This window comes from Saprolegnia diclina, assembly GCF_000281045.1.
Source record: "Saprolegnia diclina VS20 unplaced genomic scaffold supercont1.136, whole genome shotgun sequence".
Taxonomy (NCBI): domain Eukaryota; phylum Oomycota; class Saprolegniomycetes; order Saprolegniales; family Saprolegniaceae; genus Saprolegnia; species Saprolegnia diclina.
Genome location: NW_008246203.1, coordinates 25440 through 43003, shown reverse-complemented (window position 1 = coordinate 43003; position 17564 = coordinate 25440). Strand labels below are relative to the sequence as shown.

The window sequence follows — 17564 nt, the reverse complement described above, 5'->3', positions numbered from 1 at the left end:
GAGTTGGAGGCCTTGTCGGGCGGTACGGGCACCCCCTTTTGTGAAATTCGTACTTCAACTTCGGTCACTCAGCCCCAGCGCGTTGTTGGTGAATCTTTTTGCCAGCGCTCGGTCCGGTAAATGATGTGACTCAATTTAGCTACATACCAATGTTTCCACTCGAGCGCTGTTGCTCAAGAAGCTCGAGCAACAAGCAAGTTTACGCCGACTTCAACACAAGTTGGGTAGATATAGCCTCTTTCCACTAATCAACTGTTCACAAACGAAGAACACGCAACCGATTGTCTCTGTTGACAAAATGCGACCGAGAGCGAAACCGTCATGCCTCCACCCTCGTACCGGTCCAAGTCGATGCAACCAAATAATAGACTGCCTCGGAAAGCCTGGCACGCGATTGGAGCCGTGCATCATTTAATCATTGAAAGAAAGTTATGTCGTCAACATTTATCAAGCCGCGGAAACGCCGTGGAATCGAGCACTTCAGCGGATCTTGCAGGGCTAATCAATTAATTTTTCCAAGTCACGAGCTTCGGTACAATACTCGACAATGCAATTTCGGACTGCTGCTTTGCGCCATCGACGCCGTGAGCCGCGACTTCAAATCCCGTTGGAGCCAGTGATTTTCGGTTGGCTATTTCGAGCATCCGGAGACCAATCAGAGCCAATCGGAGCGGCAGCATGACCTCGGCGCTCCGGCTGACCCCGCACCTCATCGAGGCCGTTGCACTGGAAGGCCGCTGCGGTATCTCTCTGCGCCAGCTGCTCGAACACCACGAGAGCAGTGGCGACGCAGCAGTGCGCACAGCTTGCTGGCACGTGCTTCGCGCATCGGGTCTCTTGCCGCCGCACCCGATCGCATTCTTTGCCGACGGCGCGCGCCTAACTGACGCCCCTGTCGCGCTGGCTGACGCACTCGACATTGTGATCGTCGCCTCAGAGGACCTACGTCTGCGCGCGCTGCACGTCACACCGTCGGGCGACCTCCCGCCGACACAGCTTTTGATCCTGGAGACCGTCGGCCGCACGCGGGCAAAAGGAATATCTATGATGGACCTCACGACGGCCGTCTCGGAGGCAGCAAACGGTGAGAAGAAAGTGAAGAGCAAGACGGGCGACATCCGCGCCGTGCACCACCAACTGGACCGGCTCCTCAGCTTGAAGCTTGTCGTGAAGAAGATGTTGCAGATCCTTGGTCAGGGTCGACCGCAACGGTTCAACGTCATATTACTCGCGCGGTTTGCCAACGACTTTGACCACGAAGCGCTCTTTCCTGGCGCGATACTCGAGGATGACCTCGCGTGGAAGCAGCGCACAGTGATCGAAATGCTGCAGTACATGTCGACGCACAACGTGTCGCAGTGTGTTCTCGCCGACGCGGTCCGGGGCACGATCGCGGATCAAAAATACAAGCTCGAGGCCTTCAAAAACTACATCATTGCCGAAGGCCAGCGTCAGGCGTCGTCATTCCCGGTCGAAATCTTTTCGGCCATCGTCGGGACGGACACGAAGCGCAAGTTGTGGTGCGTCAAGCGCCGCCAGATTGAGCCAGAGCCAGACCCGTTTCCCGGCTTGCCACGGTTGGGCCTCGAGTCGGGCGTCATGCACCAGATCCACCAGCTTATCCAGATCTCGGGGGGCATCACGACGCCCGAAATCCGCAGCCTTCTCGAAATTCCAGGACCGAAGACCACGTACCGCTTACTTAGCACTGCAACGTCAGCGTACGCCGTCCGCATGACCAAGGTTGTCGTCGGGCGCAATTCGGTCTTCAAGCTTTTCCCCATGGCGCCGGACGACACAGCACCCAAGCGCAAGCGCGACAGCAGCTGTGACGAAGAGGACATGGAGGACGTCAAGCCGGAGCCAGAGCGCCGAGGAACGTGGAAGCGCCCGTGCCACGGCCACAGCTTGAAGCGAAACTCGGCGGCGATGGACGCACCGACAGACGACACGGCGTCTCTCCGGAAGGAGCACATTGCGGCGCGCGTCGCCAAAGAGCGCATCGTTTCGCTCTATTCACTGCGTTCGTCGATCATCGAGATGGAAAACTTCCACGAAGGCACGAAGAACATCCAGTTCATCGCGGGCCATCGCGTCGACACGCGCTCGATCCAGCGGCTCCTCGATAGCCTGCAGGGTGAAGGCCACCTCGAACAGCGCGCTGTCGCCGTACCCATCAAGACGGCATCTGTGCCCGGTACGACGCGCAATGTCTCGGTGGCGTTGGCATCGGACGTGACACCGAACGAGCTCGAAGCGTACCTTGCGCGTTACAGTCGCGACACGCGCGTGCAACGACTCAACACCAAAGTGTTTACCAACCCGCGGGTCGCGGTGCGGGATGGTCGGGTCACGCAAATCGACCCAAGCGCGATCAAGTACATGATGAAGGCCAAACTCCACTCGGTGCACAAGGCTGACCTCGCGCGCACCAAGCAATCGCGCTCGCTTGGTCTGTGCCACGGTATGATGCACCGATGTCGCGTCTATCACCGACTTCTCTTCGAGTACCTGCACACGACGACAATAGCTGCCAGTGGCAACGAGGACGTGCTCACAACCTTGTTGAAGCAAGCCTCGACGCCCACCGCCATCGTCTTCTCGCTGGACGCGATGCTCGCAGCGATGCGTGTGCGCCAGTACATCGGTATTTTTGGCATCGGCCACGTGCTCACACCCGACGAATACGCGACCGTGGAGCGCGTGCTGTCCGCGGACGCGACTCTCAGCGCGCTTGATGACGGCCTTCGGCGTAAAGTCACGTACCGCCAGACACGGCGGTGTCTGCGGCTCCTTAACATGCTCAAGTCTCTCCAGCTCGTAAGCACGTACCGACTTCGACTCGAGCAGTTGCTGCAACATGTACACGCCAACGCCAACGCCAACGCCAAGCGCAACGAAGACGTCGAGGTGCTTTTGCGCGACCAAGCCGACGTGGGCCGGAGTAACCTCCTCTTGGTGTGGCACACGCACGGTCAACTTCTCCTCGATGACAGTGCGGGCGTTTGGGCGACCGAGTCGATCGGCCGCGTGATTGCGACCCGGCACCAGTACTCGTTTGGTCATGCGATTCCACTCCGAATGGACTTCACAACCGTCGACAAGGTCGATCTCTACTGGGAGGCGCTGCAATGTGTTGCGCTCGAGTCGCTTTCGTTCGCGGCAGGCCCGGGCCAGGTTCAAGCCTTTCCCAAGCCGCTGGTTTTCTCGCACGTAAACCTTCTCGTACCGATCTCGTGGACATCACGTACGCAGTCGGAGCGCTACAAGAACCGAAAAGCGCGCGAAAAGGAGCTTCGCGCTATCATCCCCGGCTCGAGTCGCGTACCGCGGCCCCGGCGTCGATCACCGTACGCGAAGCCGCGCCTCGCGAAGGCCGCCAAACGCCGCATCACTGTCGAGGTCGATCATGTCGACTTTACGCCGGACGAAGACAACGAGATTCTCGAAGCTTACTTTAAACAGCTCGAGGCCAACTGGCGGGTTTCCGTGCCTGAGGATATGCAATGTGAGAACGAAAGCGTTCTCGTCCGAGCACCCCACGCTTGGCGCGTCAACTTCTCGGTCGCCACTATCGGGCGAGCACTTCGACCGTCGCGGCCGCCCAGTGCGGGACCACTTCGGCGGCGCCTCGCCGAGCTTCTTGACCAAGTGAGCTCCAAGCAAGCACTCGTGGACCTCCACAACCGCGTTTTCGGCCAGTCGGTTTTCGTTGAAGAAGACGCCGTGATGACGCAGCCGCGCATGACCGCACTACTTAATCGTGTGCTGATGATTGTGCTCTGCCCGGACGCGTCGTATCTGCAAATGGCCGCGGAGCACCTGCTCTTGCACTGGACGCGCAGGGAAATCAACACAGTTTGGCGCCTCCTCTGGCTGCGCGGCTGGATCGTGCACGCAACGACTCCAACCCACCGTCAACTTCAACGCGGCTACGTTCTCTCGAGGAAGCTCCTCATGCTTTGGCGCGACGGCGTGCGGTTCCCACTCTCCATGTTTGAAGAGGCTGCGGAGCAAGCTGCTGTCGTTGACGATGCGCTCGAAGATGCTGATGACAATGACGACGGCGGCGTTCAGCTTACCGTCGGCGCACCGCTGACGCATGCTGCGTTCGTCCTCGGTCGTTGCTCATTTTCGATCGAGTACAAGTCGTCGACTATGCGGGGCTCATCAGCAATCGCACACAAGCGTAAGCGACCGCAGGCAACAGACCGAGCTGGCTTCGGTATCGCTGGGCACTTGTATCAACTCCAGCCGCAGGATGACCCGTGGGTCGTGTCGACCATCTTCTATAACCTGCCGACTGAGCAGCCCTCGGACGCAATGGACGCCTTTACGGCGCCGCTACCGCTGACCAAGAAAGCCCGAAGAACATTTGTAATCGACGACGATGCCATCCGCGGGCTGCTCGACGCCGCAGCAGAGCAGGGTTGCTCCGCCGCGGAGCTTGCTCTTGCGCTTGATGCTGATGACAATGCGGTGCGCGAGAAGATCGAGTCGATGTCGGACGACGTGCTCTGCGTCCAAGCGTATGTCCAAACGCGATACGTCTTGCGGTCGTACGAGAAGTTTTGGACAGTGCAGTCGTACGTCGTCGCACCCAACAATGAAGCCATTTTCGACACCAAGTCGCCGGGCAAGACCGCGCACCCTTGGCTCAAGCTCAACGGGTCCATTAACGTGCAGTGGTGGACACGCATGCAGCGATCGGCGCTGCATTTCATACTTGGTGCCCCCGGCGCTGACGACGTGGCCCTCTGGAAACACATGGACAAGCTGTTGCCGCTGCAACAGGTGCGCTCTCTACTCGCACATCTCGTCGCCGAAGACGTCCTGTACGCGCGCGTCGCCGCCAAGCAGCCCAGTGCGCTCTTCTCTGTCGCGTCGCCCGTTGTTGGTGTTCCGGAGGCACCGCTCACCGAAATTGACCTCGACAAATGGACTGTACGGTACTTGGCGCCTCCCGACTGCATCGAGAAACTCGGCATGCTTCTTCGCGACACCGAATAATTCAAACGTCTGCATCTTCTCATCGTGTTCAACCGATCTGTTCATGCACTTCTCACTCGACATGACTTGGCACCTCACTTTAAGTTGAAAGGAGAGTTCTTTCGAACCTAAATGGCAAGAAGCGCCATCGTGCTGCAGTAATGAGTGATGCATAGATTGCTGTGATGCATGATACTAGTACTGAGATCGTCCATGAAGTTCATTTGGTTTTAAACCGTTTTTTGCGCCAGTGCATACGGTGGGTTGATCGGGCGCTGCAGCGGCTCGTGGTGCACATCGGCATCGTCCATTGGATACGACTGGTCAGCGTCCCAGCCATCGACGTCGCCGCACGACTGGAAAGCCACGTGGGTCGACCCCGCCACGCGGCCCACCTCGGTCTCGTATGGCAGGTCGAACAAGCTGAGCTCCATCGATGGCGTGTATCCTTTTGGAATCCGCAGGTTCTTGCACACAACAAAACTCTCAAAGCTCGAGTTGCGGCTTGCCTTGGGTTTGGCACAGACAACCGACTCGAAAAAAAGCGCAAGCTGTGCGTAGAGGCGCGATACCTCCTTGCCACGAAAGATCTTGGCAACGAAAGTACCCCCCTCTTCTAGCACATTCAAGCTGATGTTGAGTGCAGCCAGCACGAGCTGCGCTTGGAGGTACTCGTCAAGGTCATGGAGGCCGAGAACGTCCGGGGCACCATCACTGACAACGACTTGGGCTTTCGCGCCATGGAACTCGGCAATGATCGCGTCCGCCGTCGCCTGCGCTGTGATGTCACCTTGGATCTGCACGACATTAGGCAGTGGCGCCATCTCCATGAGGTCAACCGCTACGATGCTCACGTCGCCAGCCGTCCTATGCGCGCCAGTACTGGTAAGATGATGTAGCATGGTTATTGTCAACGAACGCCAGGGGCAGTCGCTCAGAGATGACTTGCGTCCAACCGCCAGGTGCAGCGCAGAGGTCGACGACGCGCGTGGCACCTAGAACAGCTTGGTGGGGTGCTGCAAAAGAATGGCCAAGTGCTAGTACCGCGAAGTAGGCGGAAAGTATCATCGAGCTGAAGAAGCTTAAAGGCGGATCGTGCTCGATAGCCCTGTTCCTTGGCCTTGCGATAGTATATGTCCTAGGTACGCTGGATGAGGAAACCTGTTTGTCGAGGCCGTGGCGTCGTACGCGCTTGTCCTTGGAGCACTTGCCCATGCTCTGTCTGTCTGGTTCGTTGGCAGCAAATTTCAGGGATATCCGGATAATGAATTAGTTTCCATCTGTGTGGGTTTCCGGATACCACAGAATCCGAGTGCGATCCAACTGGTTGCTATGGACGCGTCAACGTACCCGCGGGAGCGGCTCCAAGACTGGGACAACGTCGCTGCCTGGACGCGCACCTTCCTCACCGTCGCTGGTTCGATTCACATCGCCGACTACTACACAAAGCCGGGATACGAAGACCCCAACTTGGTCAACTACATCAGCGTCTCGCGCCATGCTCAACTCTTGCAAGAAGCAGAAGCCGCTGTGCCACGACTGGCGGGCAGCTCATCATTTGTCGAGCTTCAGGAACAAGCCGCGCAGCGGAAGCTGGCAGTGTACAGTCACTACTCGACTGCGATCGACAAGGAGCGAGCAGTCATGCGGGCCTCCTGTGCCCGACATGCCGTTGCCTTTCTTCGGTCCGCGCTCCACCCCCGACTTCACGCAGACGTGCTCCATATCTGCGAGGCGTACGAAATGTGGCAGCATATCCAAACGAAAGCCAAGCAGCCGACAGAGCCCAGGGATCCGTCGCGCTTCTATGACAGCTACCGAAAGGTTGTGCGCCTCCCGATGGAGTCGATTGTCGCATTTACTACGCGCACCGAAGCCTCCATCGACGCGTTTCTTGCGCAGCTTGCGCCAGTTCCACGCGACACGACGGGTTGGGATGAGGCCGCGTACCACGGTGCGATCGCAGCCTCGACGAGTGTCTTCGATCAACTTCGCACCGTTTTCCTCGGGCACGCTCTTTGCGGTCAAGACGACTTCAAGACTTGGTTTGACGCAACGCCCGACTGCTCGTGCGCCGACATCAAGGCCTGGGCACAGTGCAGCTCTATCTCGCCGAGGACAAGGACTCTGGCGCCACGACATGCAGAGAGTGTCGCACCCGAGCCGGCGCTTGAGCTGTCACTCTGCACGTACTGCCAGAAGGTCAAGAAAAACGGTCAAGGGGAGCATACTGACGCAACGTGCGTCAGACGTGCTGTTGACGTGGCCAATGACCAAGTCCGAGGCGACTATTCGCCACCCTCGGTACCGCAGACGACGTGCAGCTACTGTCAAGTAGCAGGCCATTGCCGTGATGATGGCTGCCCCCTCGCAGCCAAAGACATGAAGACCCTCGGGTTAACTGAAGCAGCTCTGCCCCCCACGCGCCAGTGCTCGTACTGCAATGCGGTGGGGCATCTCGATGGTGCCTGTCCCGTCCTGAACGTGCATGCGCGCTCCCAGAAAGTACCGTCAACATATCGCATACCATCGGGCCAGCGGCTTCCACGAAGTTCAGCATTGGCGTCCAAGTCGGCGCGAGCCTGCGGCTATTGCCTGTCGACCAAGCACGACGAGCAACATTGTCGTTGGCTCGTCATTAGTGTCCAGCGGGGTACATTGCGGCCTGCTTACGCCTTTGTGGATCATCCGCGTTTCTCGTCGGCCGGCCTCAAGTCCGAAGAGCCTCCACCACCTAAGTCGCAGTCCCCCAAAATGAAAAAGTCGAAGCGAAAGAAGATGACCAAGCAGGAGGGTCATTCGTCGACGTCGACGAATGGCATGCGCAAGGCAAATGACCCCAATGGGAAGAAGCGTCTGAAAGTAACATAGACGTATCCTTTTGCTGGGACAGTTGGTACCGGTACTTGCTGAACGGTCCTATAAAAGATGGGCCCACACTTGGCTCGCTGCGTTTAGACCCTTGGGTCATATTTTAACGCAATATTGGAGCTTTAACCCAGACCATGCGTTTAATTATGCATGGTCGTCTGAACCAGAGATCTGCACTGGATTTTTGGGTCCGTCCATGTACGTAGGTTTTATTATAGGGCTTTTTTTGTACGTCCATGTACGTACGCTTTATATAGGGGAAATAATGTCCGTCCATGTACGTACGGCTTTTTTTCTCTTTTTTTTGTCCGTCCGTGTACGTCCGAATTTTGTCCAGTCCAGAACGGTCCGTTCTGTCCGCAGTTGTCCGTGACGTCCAGCTGGTCGACTCGAGGCGCGAAGTCGCGGATCGTGCTTTGGCGGGCTCCCGGGATCATGGTCGTTGGTCGCAGTCGAATTGAAAAATGAGCTCGTTGAAGAGTTTTTATACTTAGACCTGTCTCGTCTTCAACGTCATGACTGGAGAGGCATTCGACAGTCATTGGAGCCCTTCCACAGTCGTTGGAATCTCGCACAGTCCTCTCCCATGCTCCTCCTGGTCCTCCTCAACGCTGAAATCGCTTCGGACATTTGCGGACGAAACGTACGGACAAAAGTTCCTGTCCACTTGATTTGCTGTGTACGTCCGTGTCCAGTCCGATATTTATCGCAGCTTTTTTTGTACGTCCATGTCCGTCCGGTTTCCAGAGGAGCCTCGCCATGTCCGTCCGTGTACGTAAAAAAACGGACGGACACGGACGTACAGCTTCAGACGTACGGACTGGACGACTTTGCAGATCTCTGGTCTGAACATCGCAGCCAATCCCAGTGTTGTTTGTGATCATGAGCCTCTTTACTCTGCGCGTTCCGTACTTGGGCCCGCTCTTGCGCGAATACGAGGACTTTGACGAGTGGCAAGAGAGCTTCCTCGACCACGCCGAGGCTGCCCATATCGCAGGGTACCTCAGCACCAAGGACTACGAAGACCCGAACCTTGCCGACTACGTTTCGCCGGCGCAGATGTATCTCTTGGCGGCTAGCGCCGAAGTGGCCGAGCCGCGGATCCCTGGCGGTTTATCAGTCGCAACGTACAACGAAGCTTCGCGCCGCCGCCAACGCCTCGTGGATGACCGCGTGACGCTTGCGGTCATGGGCGAGTGCACTGCGATCAAGGGACACATCGCCCACTTTGCCAAACAGTACCTCCTCTCGGCTCTAGATCCGCGCCTCCACGACGATCTCATTGGACTTCGGACCGCGTTTGAGATTTGGGAGATGCTGCGCACGCGAAACCGGATTGGTCACGGTGTAGGCAGCGCCGATCTCCTCGGACCCTTTGACCAGGTTGCAATGCTCAAGTACATTCGGCGGGAAGCGGCAACCCACTTTTTCGCGCGGTACGAAGTCGGCATCGAGCGTTTCTTGCGCCCGCTTCTAGCGACTTCCGGGCACGGTGCGATCGCGCAAGCTCGCAAGGCGATGGCCGACAGCGCCAAGGCCTCGTTCCTCGCCCACGCATTTGCGCCACACCTAACGCATGAGTTTGAAGCTTGGCAAAAAGCCAATCCGACGGGCGGCTACGAATACTTGAAGGCATGCGTTCAGAAGCAGCTTGCCAACCTTCCCGATGACGCGTTCTCGCTCCAAAAGAGCGTCCTTGGTCTACAGCCGACCGTGCATTCCTCATGCGGCTATTGCCACTCAAAGGAGCACATTGACAGCGTCTGTCGCCATCTCTACCACGCTCGCCGTCTGCACATTGTTCGCGATGGGTACGTGCTGCCGCAAGATGGTGAGTGGCCGCAGGACGAAGAGGACACGCTCGTCGATACCAGCAGACGCTTCTGCACCTACTGTCAATCGACAAAGCACCGAGATGAGAAGTGCGCGCAGCTGGCGACGGACAAGCAGAGAGGGCGAGTGCGGTTGACGTACCGAAGTGTCGCGCTGCCAGGTGAGAGTTCGGCGCCAATCGCGCGCTTTTGCACGTACTGCGACTCGATGTATCACCACGACAGCGCGTGCTCCAAGCTTGCTGATGCTATCGCTGCTAGCACCGTCCGTGCTGGATACGTTTTTATGGCGGCAAGCGACGCTGCACCAAATGAAAATGCGCTCTTGGATGCCGAGCGCAGACGGTACTCGAAGAAAGCTCGTCGCGAAACCTCAAATGACGAGTAACACAACGAGTCAATTGACATTCGTGCATCGTATATAATACTCTCAGTTTCAAACCGAAAGGCAGTGCTCATCAAGTTAGTCGGTCGCGTGTTTGCGCTTCTTCTTTGAGTTTTCGACTAGTTATGTGTGGAATCAGTTGGATGCGAAGATGGAAATATACTGTCGTACCGCGAGGGTTGCCACGGTCGTAGAACTGCTTAAGAAGGGCAACTGCCTCATCCTTCATGACTCCAGTCGTGATTGGATATCCGATGTGTGCCTTGTGCGGCAGGGCGCTAAGCAAGTCAGGATGAGGACAATGGAAGCTGACCAGTAGGATAAGGTATGCAACGTTGGCGTGTGGAGGGCGCAAATGGAGCCATTACCGCCAAACCGGTCGTTGTGACAGCCAAAGACAACATGCTGGACCTGCACGAGTGCCAAAGCCGCTGCGCACATAATGCACGGCTCACAAGTTACATACCTATCACAGATTTGAATGCAGCGATGGTGAGTTGCGTACAGTCTGCAGTCACGGAACACCTCGGAGGGATGACCAGCATTGAGAATAGCCTCGATGGCGACGAGCTCTGCGTGTTTTGTTGCCTGCGTTACGTGGTCATTGTAGAAGCTGTCGATTTGTCGTCACGTACGTTGAAGAGCTCGTTTGTGCGGTTGCCACCTCGACCAATTATACGGTCACCAAGGACAAAAACGCACCCGACGGGTACTTCTCCGCGCTCCAACGCCCTTTCGCCCTACAGGTACAGTCTGCCACGTCGTGCGCTTGGTGAATACACGCGGCTTTATACCTCGGCGAGTGCTTCGGCCATGAAGCGCCGATCGTCGTCCGCCATGCTCTTGGTGTTGTCTAAACTGCTCATTCATTGGCTCGAACGTACCCAATCACTTGGTCGCACACACGGTCATAGAAATAGTATAATACATCATCTGCCAGGTCACCGCTTCAGGCAGCCCATCGGATGCTCCAGTCGTATGTGAGAGGGAACTACTCGTGCAAGGTGTGTTAGTTACGCTCGGTTTGGTGCCCAGGACCTATCTATAAGAAGGTAGAAATACGCACTATTTATGTATGTTCCGAGCGTGGCAATGTATATAGTGTTAGGTGCCCTGAAATACCATGGAAATACTGTCGCAGCGCAAAGAGTTGATGAGCGCAGCGTTCAAGGCCGAGAAGGAGAAGCTCGAAGACGCAATCCTCGAGGTAGCGCGCCGTGTCACCTGCGGCTTTTGCCTCATGTACGCTAGCAGCAGATGCGTGACGTACTTACGGGCCTCCAAACACTCAACCAAAACCTCGACCGCCTCAACGATGTTGTATGCCATTGCATTTGGACACGCGGGTACTCATGGCGTGCATCACTGCCGGTAGGGCGAAGAGCTTCAGGCCATCGCCGTGAGCTGGACAAACTATTGCGATGCAATGCACCGCGCGCAGACAGATGTGAAGGTTCCGCTTCTCGAGGATTGAGTCGTATTAGTATTACACTCAATACGAACTAGCCTCTACTCTCATTCATCGAGCTGTTGCTGGCGTAGCGATCGTTGCTACGGGCGCTCGCAGTGTGCACGTCGCTTGTTGGTGCGGGAAAGCTACCGCCACGCCCATCCGCAACGGGTGTGCGAAGGCTTCCCGTGCGACTGCTCATGACGACAGGAGACGGGAAGCTGGTCGTGCGCGGTACATCCACCTTGCCACTTGCCGTGCGCTCTTGCATGGTGGCGCTGTTCGTGCGACTGCCGCCCGTAAATAGCTTGGCCGTGGCCGAGAGCTTGGCCGAGTTGTAGCGATCGCCCGTCATGTGCGAGGCACTGCCCGTTCGCGAGACTGACATCGTAGGGTACCCCATGCCGCTCGGTCGGCGCTGGACGTACGTGCCTTTACGAGGAATGGCACCGCCAAAAACAACGTCCGGGTGGTAGCACGACTGGTGATCGTCCGTCGCGGCGAGGAAGCATCGGTTCAGAAATCGGGACCGCGCGCGACCCGGTACCTAGACATTGTTCTTGAGATCATGTCCATCTTCCGTACATGTATATACCTTTTGGAAGACTGTCACAGGGCCTTCGACAGGGCCAAGTGAAATGTCTTTGCGGCTCAGCACATCGCTCTTGATATAGATACCGCCGTGTCCGATCTCATACTTGGATTCACGCGTCGTGTTTGCGGCAAGGTAGATGCTCGCGAACACAATGCGGTCATGGGCATTCTTGGCTGTGTAGTCTTCCATGACCTTGATCTCGAGGCCAAGAACTACTTGATTGAGCTGCGGGTTCCAGTAGACCTGCGCGTCTCGGACGAGGGGGTTCTCGATGAGGCTTGAGAGAGACACGACGCCCTTGTCCATAAACGCGTGCTGGACCTTCGTGTCGAGCACTTGAAACTCGAACAGAGAGTTGATGACTGCGCCATCGCGCGCGTTGTAGAGATTGATGAGACCGCCGGCCTCCGATGCGCGCAAGACTTCCTCGTCATCACTGCTGTCGTACGCCTTCACACCGGCCAGCACAAGAGCTGCCATCGCGACCTCCGTTTCCTCAAATTTGTCGAGAGGAATGAGCAGCTTGGAACAGTACTTGTACGTCACACGCGCGCGAAGGGGTTCAATCTTGCCAAGCTTTTCGATACGCTCCTCGCCGAGGCGAACGACAGCGAGGCTCACCGAGTAGAGCACATATGACACAAAAGACGTCGCGTCGAGGTGCTTGATGATTTCGCCACGAAGCTGCCGAATCAATCGCTTCTCTTCAAGCGAGACCAGCGTCTCCGATGCATGATGCTGCGCGTCTCGCACAGCGTCCGAGATGTGGCGCTGGAGCACTGACAATCGGTCCATGAGTAAGAAGCTCCGGCAGCTGGACAGCATTGCTTGGTACTTCTCATCCTGGACGGGAAGTCCACCCACCCTACGAATTCAGTTACATTACGACACCTAGCGCAACGAGGGAGTACCATGACGAGAACGGGAGGTAGCTTAGGATGATGATCGTGAACGAATAAAGAACCATGCCCCAAAACATCGTGTCGGCAAGACCCGCTGGACCCGGAGCACCACCGGACCCCTTGGTGTCGACGTAGTAGCTCTGGTACAAAAAGTTGATCGTCCACACAGCCGTGAGTAAAGATGCAACGCTGCTCATGTCGACAGCCCCGACGCCGATGTCCTTGCACATTTTTTCGGCATTGTTGACGACCTCGGTGCGTGTTGCGTCCTCGACACGGGTGTCGGTAGCCAAAAACTTGTGCTCGAAAAAGTGCATGATTGAATTTTCGTGCCGAAAGATGCCAAACCAAGAGATGACGAGCGTCATGCGCGAGAGCATCACGCTGAGCTCTTCGTTGAGGAGGTACGGGAGGATGATGGCGAGCGCGTCAAAGGTCTTGGTATTCATGTCGGCAAAGTCAAGGTGCGTCGTAAAAAACTGGTCCGAGGCGGCAACGACGTAGATGAGTGCGGCGACGACGACGGACCCGAGCGAGATCCTGGCGCATTGCTCCGTGTAATTGACGCTACCCGCGATGTTGGCTTGGATGGCGTTGATTTCCGTCGAGACGAGGACACTCATCAGCTTCTGCTTCACCTCGCGTGTCGCGTCGTGGGCCACAAGCGCGCGAATCCGAGGCGCACGCACACGGAACTGCATCGCCTCTTCGACCTCGAGATGCAAAAACATCTTGTACGCGGTGTACTCGAAGCGAACTTTCTGACCCAGTGGTAGCTTCTCAACCGTGGCAAGCGACCCGGTGAGTAGTGCGGCAAGATAAACCATGGAGCCAAAGACGACGAGGACCATGTAGAGAAAAAGGACACCAGCTGCAAGCGCCCACTCGGCAGCCACCTCCAGCGTCGAGACAACAGGACCTGTCAAAATGATGTACAGCTTGGTCTTGACCGAGACGGTCGGCAGCAGAAAAAGCACTTCGAGCTCGAGCCTCCGTAGCACCGGCAGCGGCACCTCGTGCCACGGCTTCTCACGGTGCGACTGGAGGATTTCGTTCTTGGGGAGATCGAGGATGTCATCCCACCAGTCGCCATCGTCCGAGTCCGAATAGTAGTCGTTCTCGTCGTCGTCCGTTGCATCCGTAGCACCCGTGGACTCGCGCTTGAACTTGGAGAAGTGTCGCTCGAATGTTTGCTTTCCGCGCTCGAAGAGTTCGTGAAGGGGACTTGTTGCAACGTCAACTTTAACGTCGCTGCTGTCCAGCATGTTGCCCGTGCGGAAGGCGCCGACCGCCGCGTCCTTGAACTCGGTGACGCCCTCCACGATAAACGTCGCGGCCTCGCCAATCGCAGCTGCAGCGCGCTGGCTCGGGCTTAGTTTTGGTGGCTCGGCCGACGCACTCGTTGTCGTGTTAATGGGTGGAGGTCTTTGCGCCATCCCGACGATTGCAAACTCCAACTGTGTTGAGGCCGCCGGGATACGAGATACGGGGTAGGGCTGGAACTTCAGAAGGTCTCCAATTGTTCGATCCGAAGCTATTGCATCGTGGCCAGCAATCACCACAATCATCGAAGAATATCTCCTCGAACGTATCTTGATGCCAATGTGCTCCAAGCGTCGTAAATATGACTTCTAAGCAAGGGCACTGTCCTGTACATGACGTCCTTCGGGAACAGACGGGCGTTGGACACACTATCAATTGAGTATATTTTCGCTTAGTGAGGAATAGAGCGGAACTAGAGTCCTAATCAGCGCCAAAAAAGTTTTGCACCGTAAACTCGAGGTCCGGCGCGTTCGGGCAGCGATGGATCGGGTCCTCAAAGGCTGATTGATAGTAGCCCCAGAGGAGCCCGACGTACTGGCTCACAGCTTTCTTCGCGTAGCTCATGAGTGGTGCTGGGTAGTAACCGAAACCAACACCCCCGACCTGCTCCGCGACCATCTTGAGAAGCGCGTCGAGCTTGCTTGCGATCGACAAGTCGAGCATGAGTGCGTCGTCAGCGAGACTGTCGCGAAAGAGTTGGTCTTGCTTCGTGGCCTGGCGCAGCGTCGCCGACGTGTCCCACACAAGCAGACGCTCCAGAGCAGCACCGTGATCGGGTGGGCGGATGAATGTCGTCGTCTGCAACTTCTGTGGCCCCAGAAGATGCGCTAAACCCGCAAGGAACGTCGGTGTCGGTGCATTGTAGAGACGGAAGAAAGGGCTTGGTGCTAACAACACGCGATCCGAGACGAGCGGAAGGTCAAAGCGGTGCGACGTAAAGAGCTTGTATACGAGCACGTGTGCGTACATGCGCCGGACTTCTTCGTTCCAGTGGAGGAAGAGCTGGAAAAAGTGGTCGTGAAGGAGCAGCTCCGAGACGACACGGCGCCGACGGGTCGAATCAAAGAGATCTAAGACCAGCATCCATGGTGACTCGACATGGAAATTAATGCTGGGGATGGGCGCGAATTACCGATAGTAGCGTAAAAGAAGGCAAGCACCTTGAGCAGGATCTGGAAATGGCTCGACGCGAGCGCTGACCGGAGCGCGCCCAAATATACGACGATGTCCAGCGACTCGGGAAGCTGGCCTCGGTCGTCTGCGCTGGACGCCCGGTGATTGTATGCGGATGCCTCCAGCACGCGTTGGAGCAAGTTGAAGCCATAATCGACGCTTTGTGGGTCGTAGAGGTTGATACCCTCCAGTACAATCTAGCACAACGTCGGCACATCACAGAAAGAGACGAAGGTATATTGTACCTGCACGAAGACGTTGAGGAGGGCGTCGTTGCCGAGAATATCGCCGAGCCCGTCGTATATGGGCTCGAGCTCGTTTGGAGCCCAGTACGGAGCCCATGGATCCGACTTGGTTGCATTTGACGCTAAAGTACTGCGATAGGGGGACGCGGGCTGTGGTGGCGGAGGAAAGAGCGCCGTTGACGCCTTCTTCCGGCGCCCTGCTACCTTGCGAAACACTTGGACAAACGCATGGATGATGATGTCGTAGCCTGGCAGGCAGCGCCAGGCGATTGATGGCGCCAAGACCGAGCTCCAAACAACCGAGTCTTCGATAAAGGTCGAGAGGAACGCTGCACAAAGAATCGAATCGCGTGTCGGCGTCGCGAGACGGTCCAGGAACGGTGTTGTCGCGGCCGAGATCACGGCGGCATCAAGCGGTCGGTCGGTCCAGAGCGCAGCTTCAGCGGCAACGGCCGTGTGCAGCTGCGGACAGGCGTGAATGAATGCATGACCATCATCCGTCGTCTAACGCATACAAGGTGTTCTAAAGACACAATGACGGAAGCCTTGTACAGTACCGCTGCGAGGGCGTTGTCAAGGGTCTCGCGCACGGTCGATAGCATGCGGTGTGACTCATACTCGCGGCGCGGACAACGCAGTATGTACATGTCGTAGGCGGCAATGGCTGCGTCAGCAGACGTCTCTCGATCAAAGCCATCTGCACGACAATGATCGTTTTGCTCGCTAGCCTTCTCGGTAGGCGCAGTTGAGTCTACAAGGATTCAGCAATGCCGACACCGCACAAGTACAGAATCGTACCGACAACAGCGCAGAACCATACCGTTGCGTCGAGATTTGTTGACGTTGTGGCACCCTTGGACGGCGTCTTCTTAAATCCTGGAGCGGGCAGCGTCGCCAACTCCGTGGCGTACGTTGCAATGGCGCGCAGGATGGGCTGACCGACGTGAACGGGGAATCGGTAAATCGCCGCCGTGTACACGTGGGAGGCAAAGTACGCATGGTCCTGCGTCAAGATGCGGCTTTTTTCTAGCTTGTTCCCGCAGTACTGGAGGCTCGTGAGCAGCAAGCCTTGGATGCGCGTCTTCACTACGAGAGAGATTTTTGCGCTCGAATTAGGCCTTCTGAGATCGACTTACCGGAGGGCTCCATCTCAAGCGTGACGCCGTGTAGTGACACGAGCTCAGTAAACTCGAGTCGCCGACACATGCAGCCTGCAAGACGTAGGAGCAGGCCGCGCGCACCAGTCCGCGCTGGCACGACGTCGCACATCTCTAAAAAGAAAGCCCAGAGGTCGAGGAGGGCATCTTGGCCTTGCACGAGCGTCAAGAGAGCGAGTGGCTTGCGCGAGATAGGAGGTAAGTCGCCAAAGTCCTTGTAGTTAAACGTCGCAGCCTCGAGTGCGTCCTGGAGGTCCAAGAGCGCTGCCATCTTGTGCTCAAAGTCCCAGCCACTGGCCTCCCGCGCCGGTGACGCCGGCTTGCGCTGCGTGATGCTTGTCAGTGACGCTAACATGTGGGGCGTGAAGAGCCGGCGCGCTTTCTCGTCGGCTGCGGAGGCGGTCGCGGCCGTCGCGAGCATGCTCGTCACAAAGCTGCTCATGCTGGTCCTGATTCCGAAACCTCAGCAATCTTCTGCCAAGCGTGATAATATGACTGTTTTATTTAGAATACAGAAAACAAGTTCAGAGTGCAATGGTGGATTTTATTATCGACTGCCTCAGTTGAAGTTGCCCAACATTTAGTCGAAAATTTAGTCGAAAATTTAGTCGATACTATAGTCGAATCACAATCGGACACGGT

General features: G+C 56.8%; 7 protein-coding genes across 7 annotated transcripts; 4 read left to right on the top strand and 3 right to left on the bottom strand.

The window, feature by feature from the left end:
- Window positions 1-615: 615 nt before the first annotated feature.
- Window positions 616-5032, top strand: SDRG_16579 (hypothetical protein). The gene has a single exon (XM_008622795.1). The coding sequence runs from the start codon at window positions 679-681 to the stop codon at window positions 5008-5010; it is 4332 nt and encodes a 1443-aa protein (XP_008621017.1). The 5' UTR covers window positions 616-678; the 3' UTR covers window positions 5011-5032.
- A 159-nt stretch (window positions 5033-5191) lies between these two features.
- On the bottom strand, window positions 5192-6720 carry SDRG_16578 (23S rRNA (-2'-O)-methyltransferase). Its single transcript, XM_008622794.1, has 4 exons — window positions 6178-6720; window positions 6034-6127; window positions 5909-5984; window positions 5192-5856 (listed from the first exon to the last, which is right to left on the bottom strand). Exons 1-4 carry the CDS (start codon window positions 6202-6204, stop codon window positions 5220-5222), a joined length of 834 nt encoding a protein of 277 aa, XP_008621016.1. The 5' UTR covers window positions 6205-6720; the 3' UTR covers window positions 5192-5219.
- SDRG_16577 (hypothetical protein) lies at window positions 6322-7250 on the top strand (the record flags this gene model as incomplete). Its single annotated transcript, XM_008622793.1, has 2 exons — window positions 6322-7191; window positions 7239-7250. 2 exons carry the CDS (start codon window positions 6322-6324, stop codon window positions 7248-7250), a joined length of 882 nt encoding a protein of 293 aa, XP_008621015.1.
- A 1398-nt stretch (window positions 7251-8648) lies between these two features.
- SDRG_16576 (hypothetical protein) lies at window positions 8649-10150 on the top strand. Its single transcript, XM_008622792.1, has one exon. The coding sequence runs from the start codon at window positions 8743-8745 to the stop codon at window positions 10078-10080; it is 1338 nt and encodes a 445-aa protein (XP_008621014.1). The 5' UTR covers window positions 8649-8742; the 3' UTR covers window positions 10081-10150.
- Window positions 10151-11230: 1080 nt separating this feature from the next.
- SDRG_16575 (hypothetical protein) lies at window positions 11231-11551 on the top strand (the record flags this gene model as incomplete). The annotated part of the gene is made up of 3 exons (XM_008622791.1): window positions 11231-11284; window positions 11329-11397; window positions 11453-11551. The coding sequence occupies 3 exons, from the start codon at window positions 11231-11233 to the stop codon at window positions 11549-11551; spliced, it is 222 nt and encodes a 73-aa protein (XP_008621013.1).
- SDRG_16574 (hypothetical protein) lies at window positions 11516-14540 on the bottom strand. The gene is made up of 3 exons (XM_008622790.1): window positions 13034-14540; window positions 12123-12987; window positions 11516-12074 (listed from the first exon to the last, which is right to left on the bottom strand). Exons 1-3 carry the CDS (start codon window positions 14458-14460, stop codon window positions 11580-11582), a joined length of 2787 nt encoding a protein of 928 aa, XP_008621012.1. The 5' UTR covers window positions 14461-14540; the 3' UTR covers window positions 11516-11579.
- Window positions 14541-14702: 162 nt separating this feature from the next.
- Window positions 14703-17408, bottom strand: SDRG_16573 (hypothetical protein). Its single transcript, XM_008622789.1, has 6 exons — window positions 16902-17408; window positions 16564-16851; window positions 16323-16516; window positions 15766-16269; window positions 15480-15717; window positions 14703-15417 (listed from the first exon to the last, which is right to left on the bottom strand). Exons 1-6 carry the CDS (start codon window positions 17362-17364, stop codon window positions 14768-14770), a joined length of 2337 nt encoding a protein of 778 aa, XP_008621011.1. The 5' UTR covers window positions 17365-17408; the 3' UTR covers window positions 14703-14767.
- Window positions 17409-17564: the final 156 nt, after the last annotated feature.

Coding starts and splice junctions, on each gene's coding strand:
- SDRG_16579 (XM_008622795.1), top strand. CDS start 679: ATGACCTCGGCGCTCCGGCTGACCCCGCACCTCATCGAGGCCGTTGCA.
- SDRG_16578 (XM_008622794.1), bottom strand. CDS start 6,204: ATGGGCAAGTGCTCCAAGGACAAGCGC. Junction 6,128..6,177: donor AGTGCTCCAAGGACAAGCGC/GTACGACGCCAC, acceptor CAGCGTACCTAG/GACATATACTATCGCAAGGC. Junction 5,985..6,033: donor TACTTTCCGCCTACTTCGCG/GTACTAGCACTT, acceptor AAGCTGTTCTAG/GTGCCACGCGCGTCGTCGAC.
- SDRG_16576 (XM_008622792.1), top strand. CDS start 8,743: ATGAGCCTCTTTACTCTGCGCGTTCCGTACTTGGGCCCGCTCTTGCGC.
- SDRG_16574 (XM_008622790.1), bottom strand. CDS start 14,460: ATGGCGCAAAGACCTCCACCCATTAACACGACAACGAGTGCGTCGGCC. Junction 12,988..13,033: donor TACCTCCCGTTCTCGTCATG/GTACTCCCTCGT, acceptor CTGAATTCGTAG/GGTGGGTGGACTTCCCGTCC. Junction 12,075..12,122: donor CTGTGACAGTCTTCCAAAAG/GTATATACATGT, acceptor AACAATGTCTAG/GTACCGGGTCGCGCGCGGTC.
- SDRG_16573 (XM_008622789.1), bottom strand. CDS start 17,364: ATGAGCAGCTTTGTGACGAGCATGCTCGCGACGGCCGCGACCGCCTCC. Junction 16,270..16,322: donor TTGACAACGCCCTCGCAGCG/GTACTGTACAAG, acceptor TGTATGCGTTAG/ACGACGGATGATGGTCATGC. Junction 15,718..15,765: donor TCCTCAACGTCTTCGTGCAG/GTACAATATACC, acceptor ACGTTGTGCTAG/ATTGTACTGGAGGGTATCAA.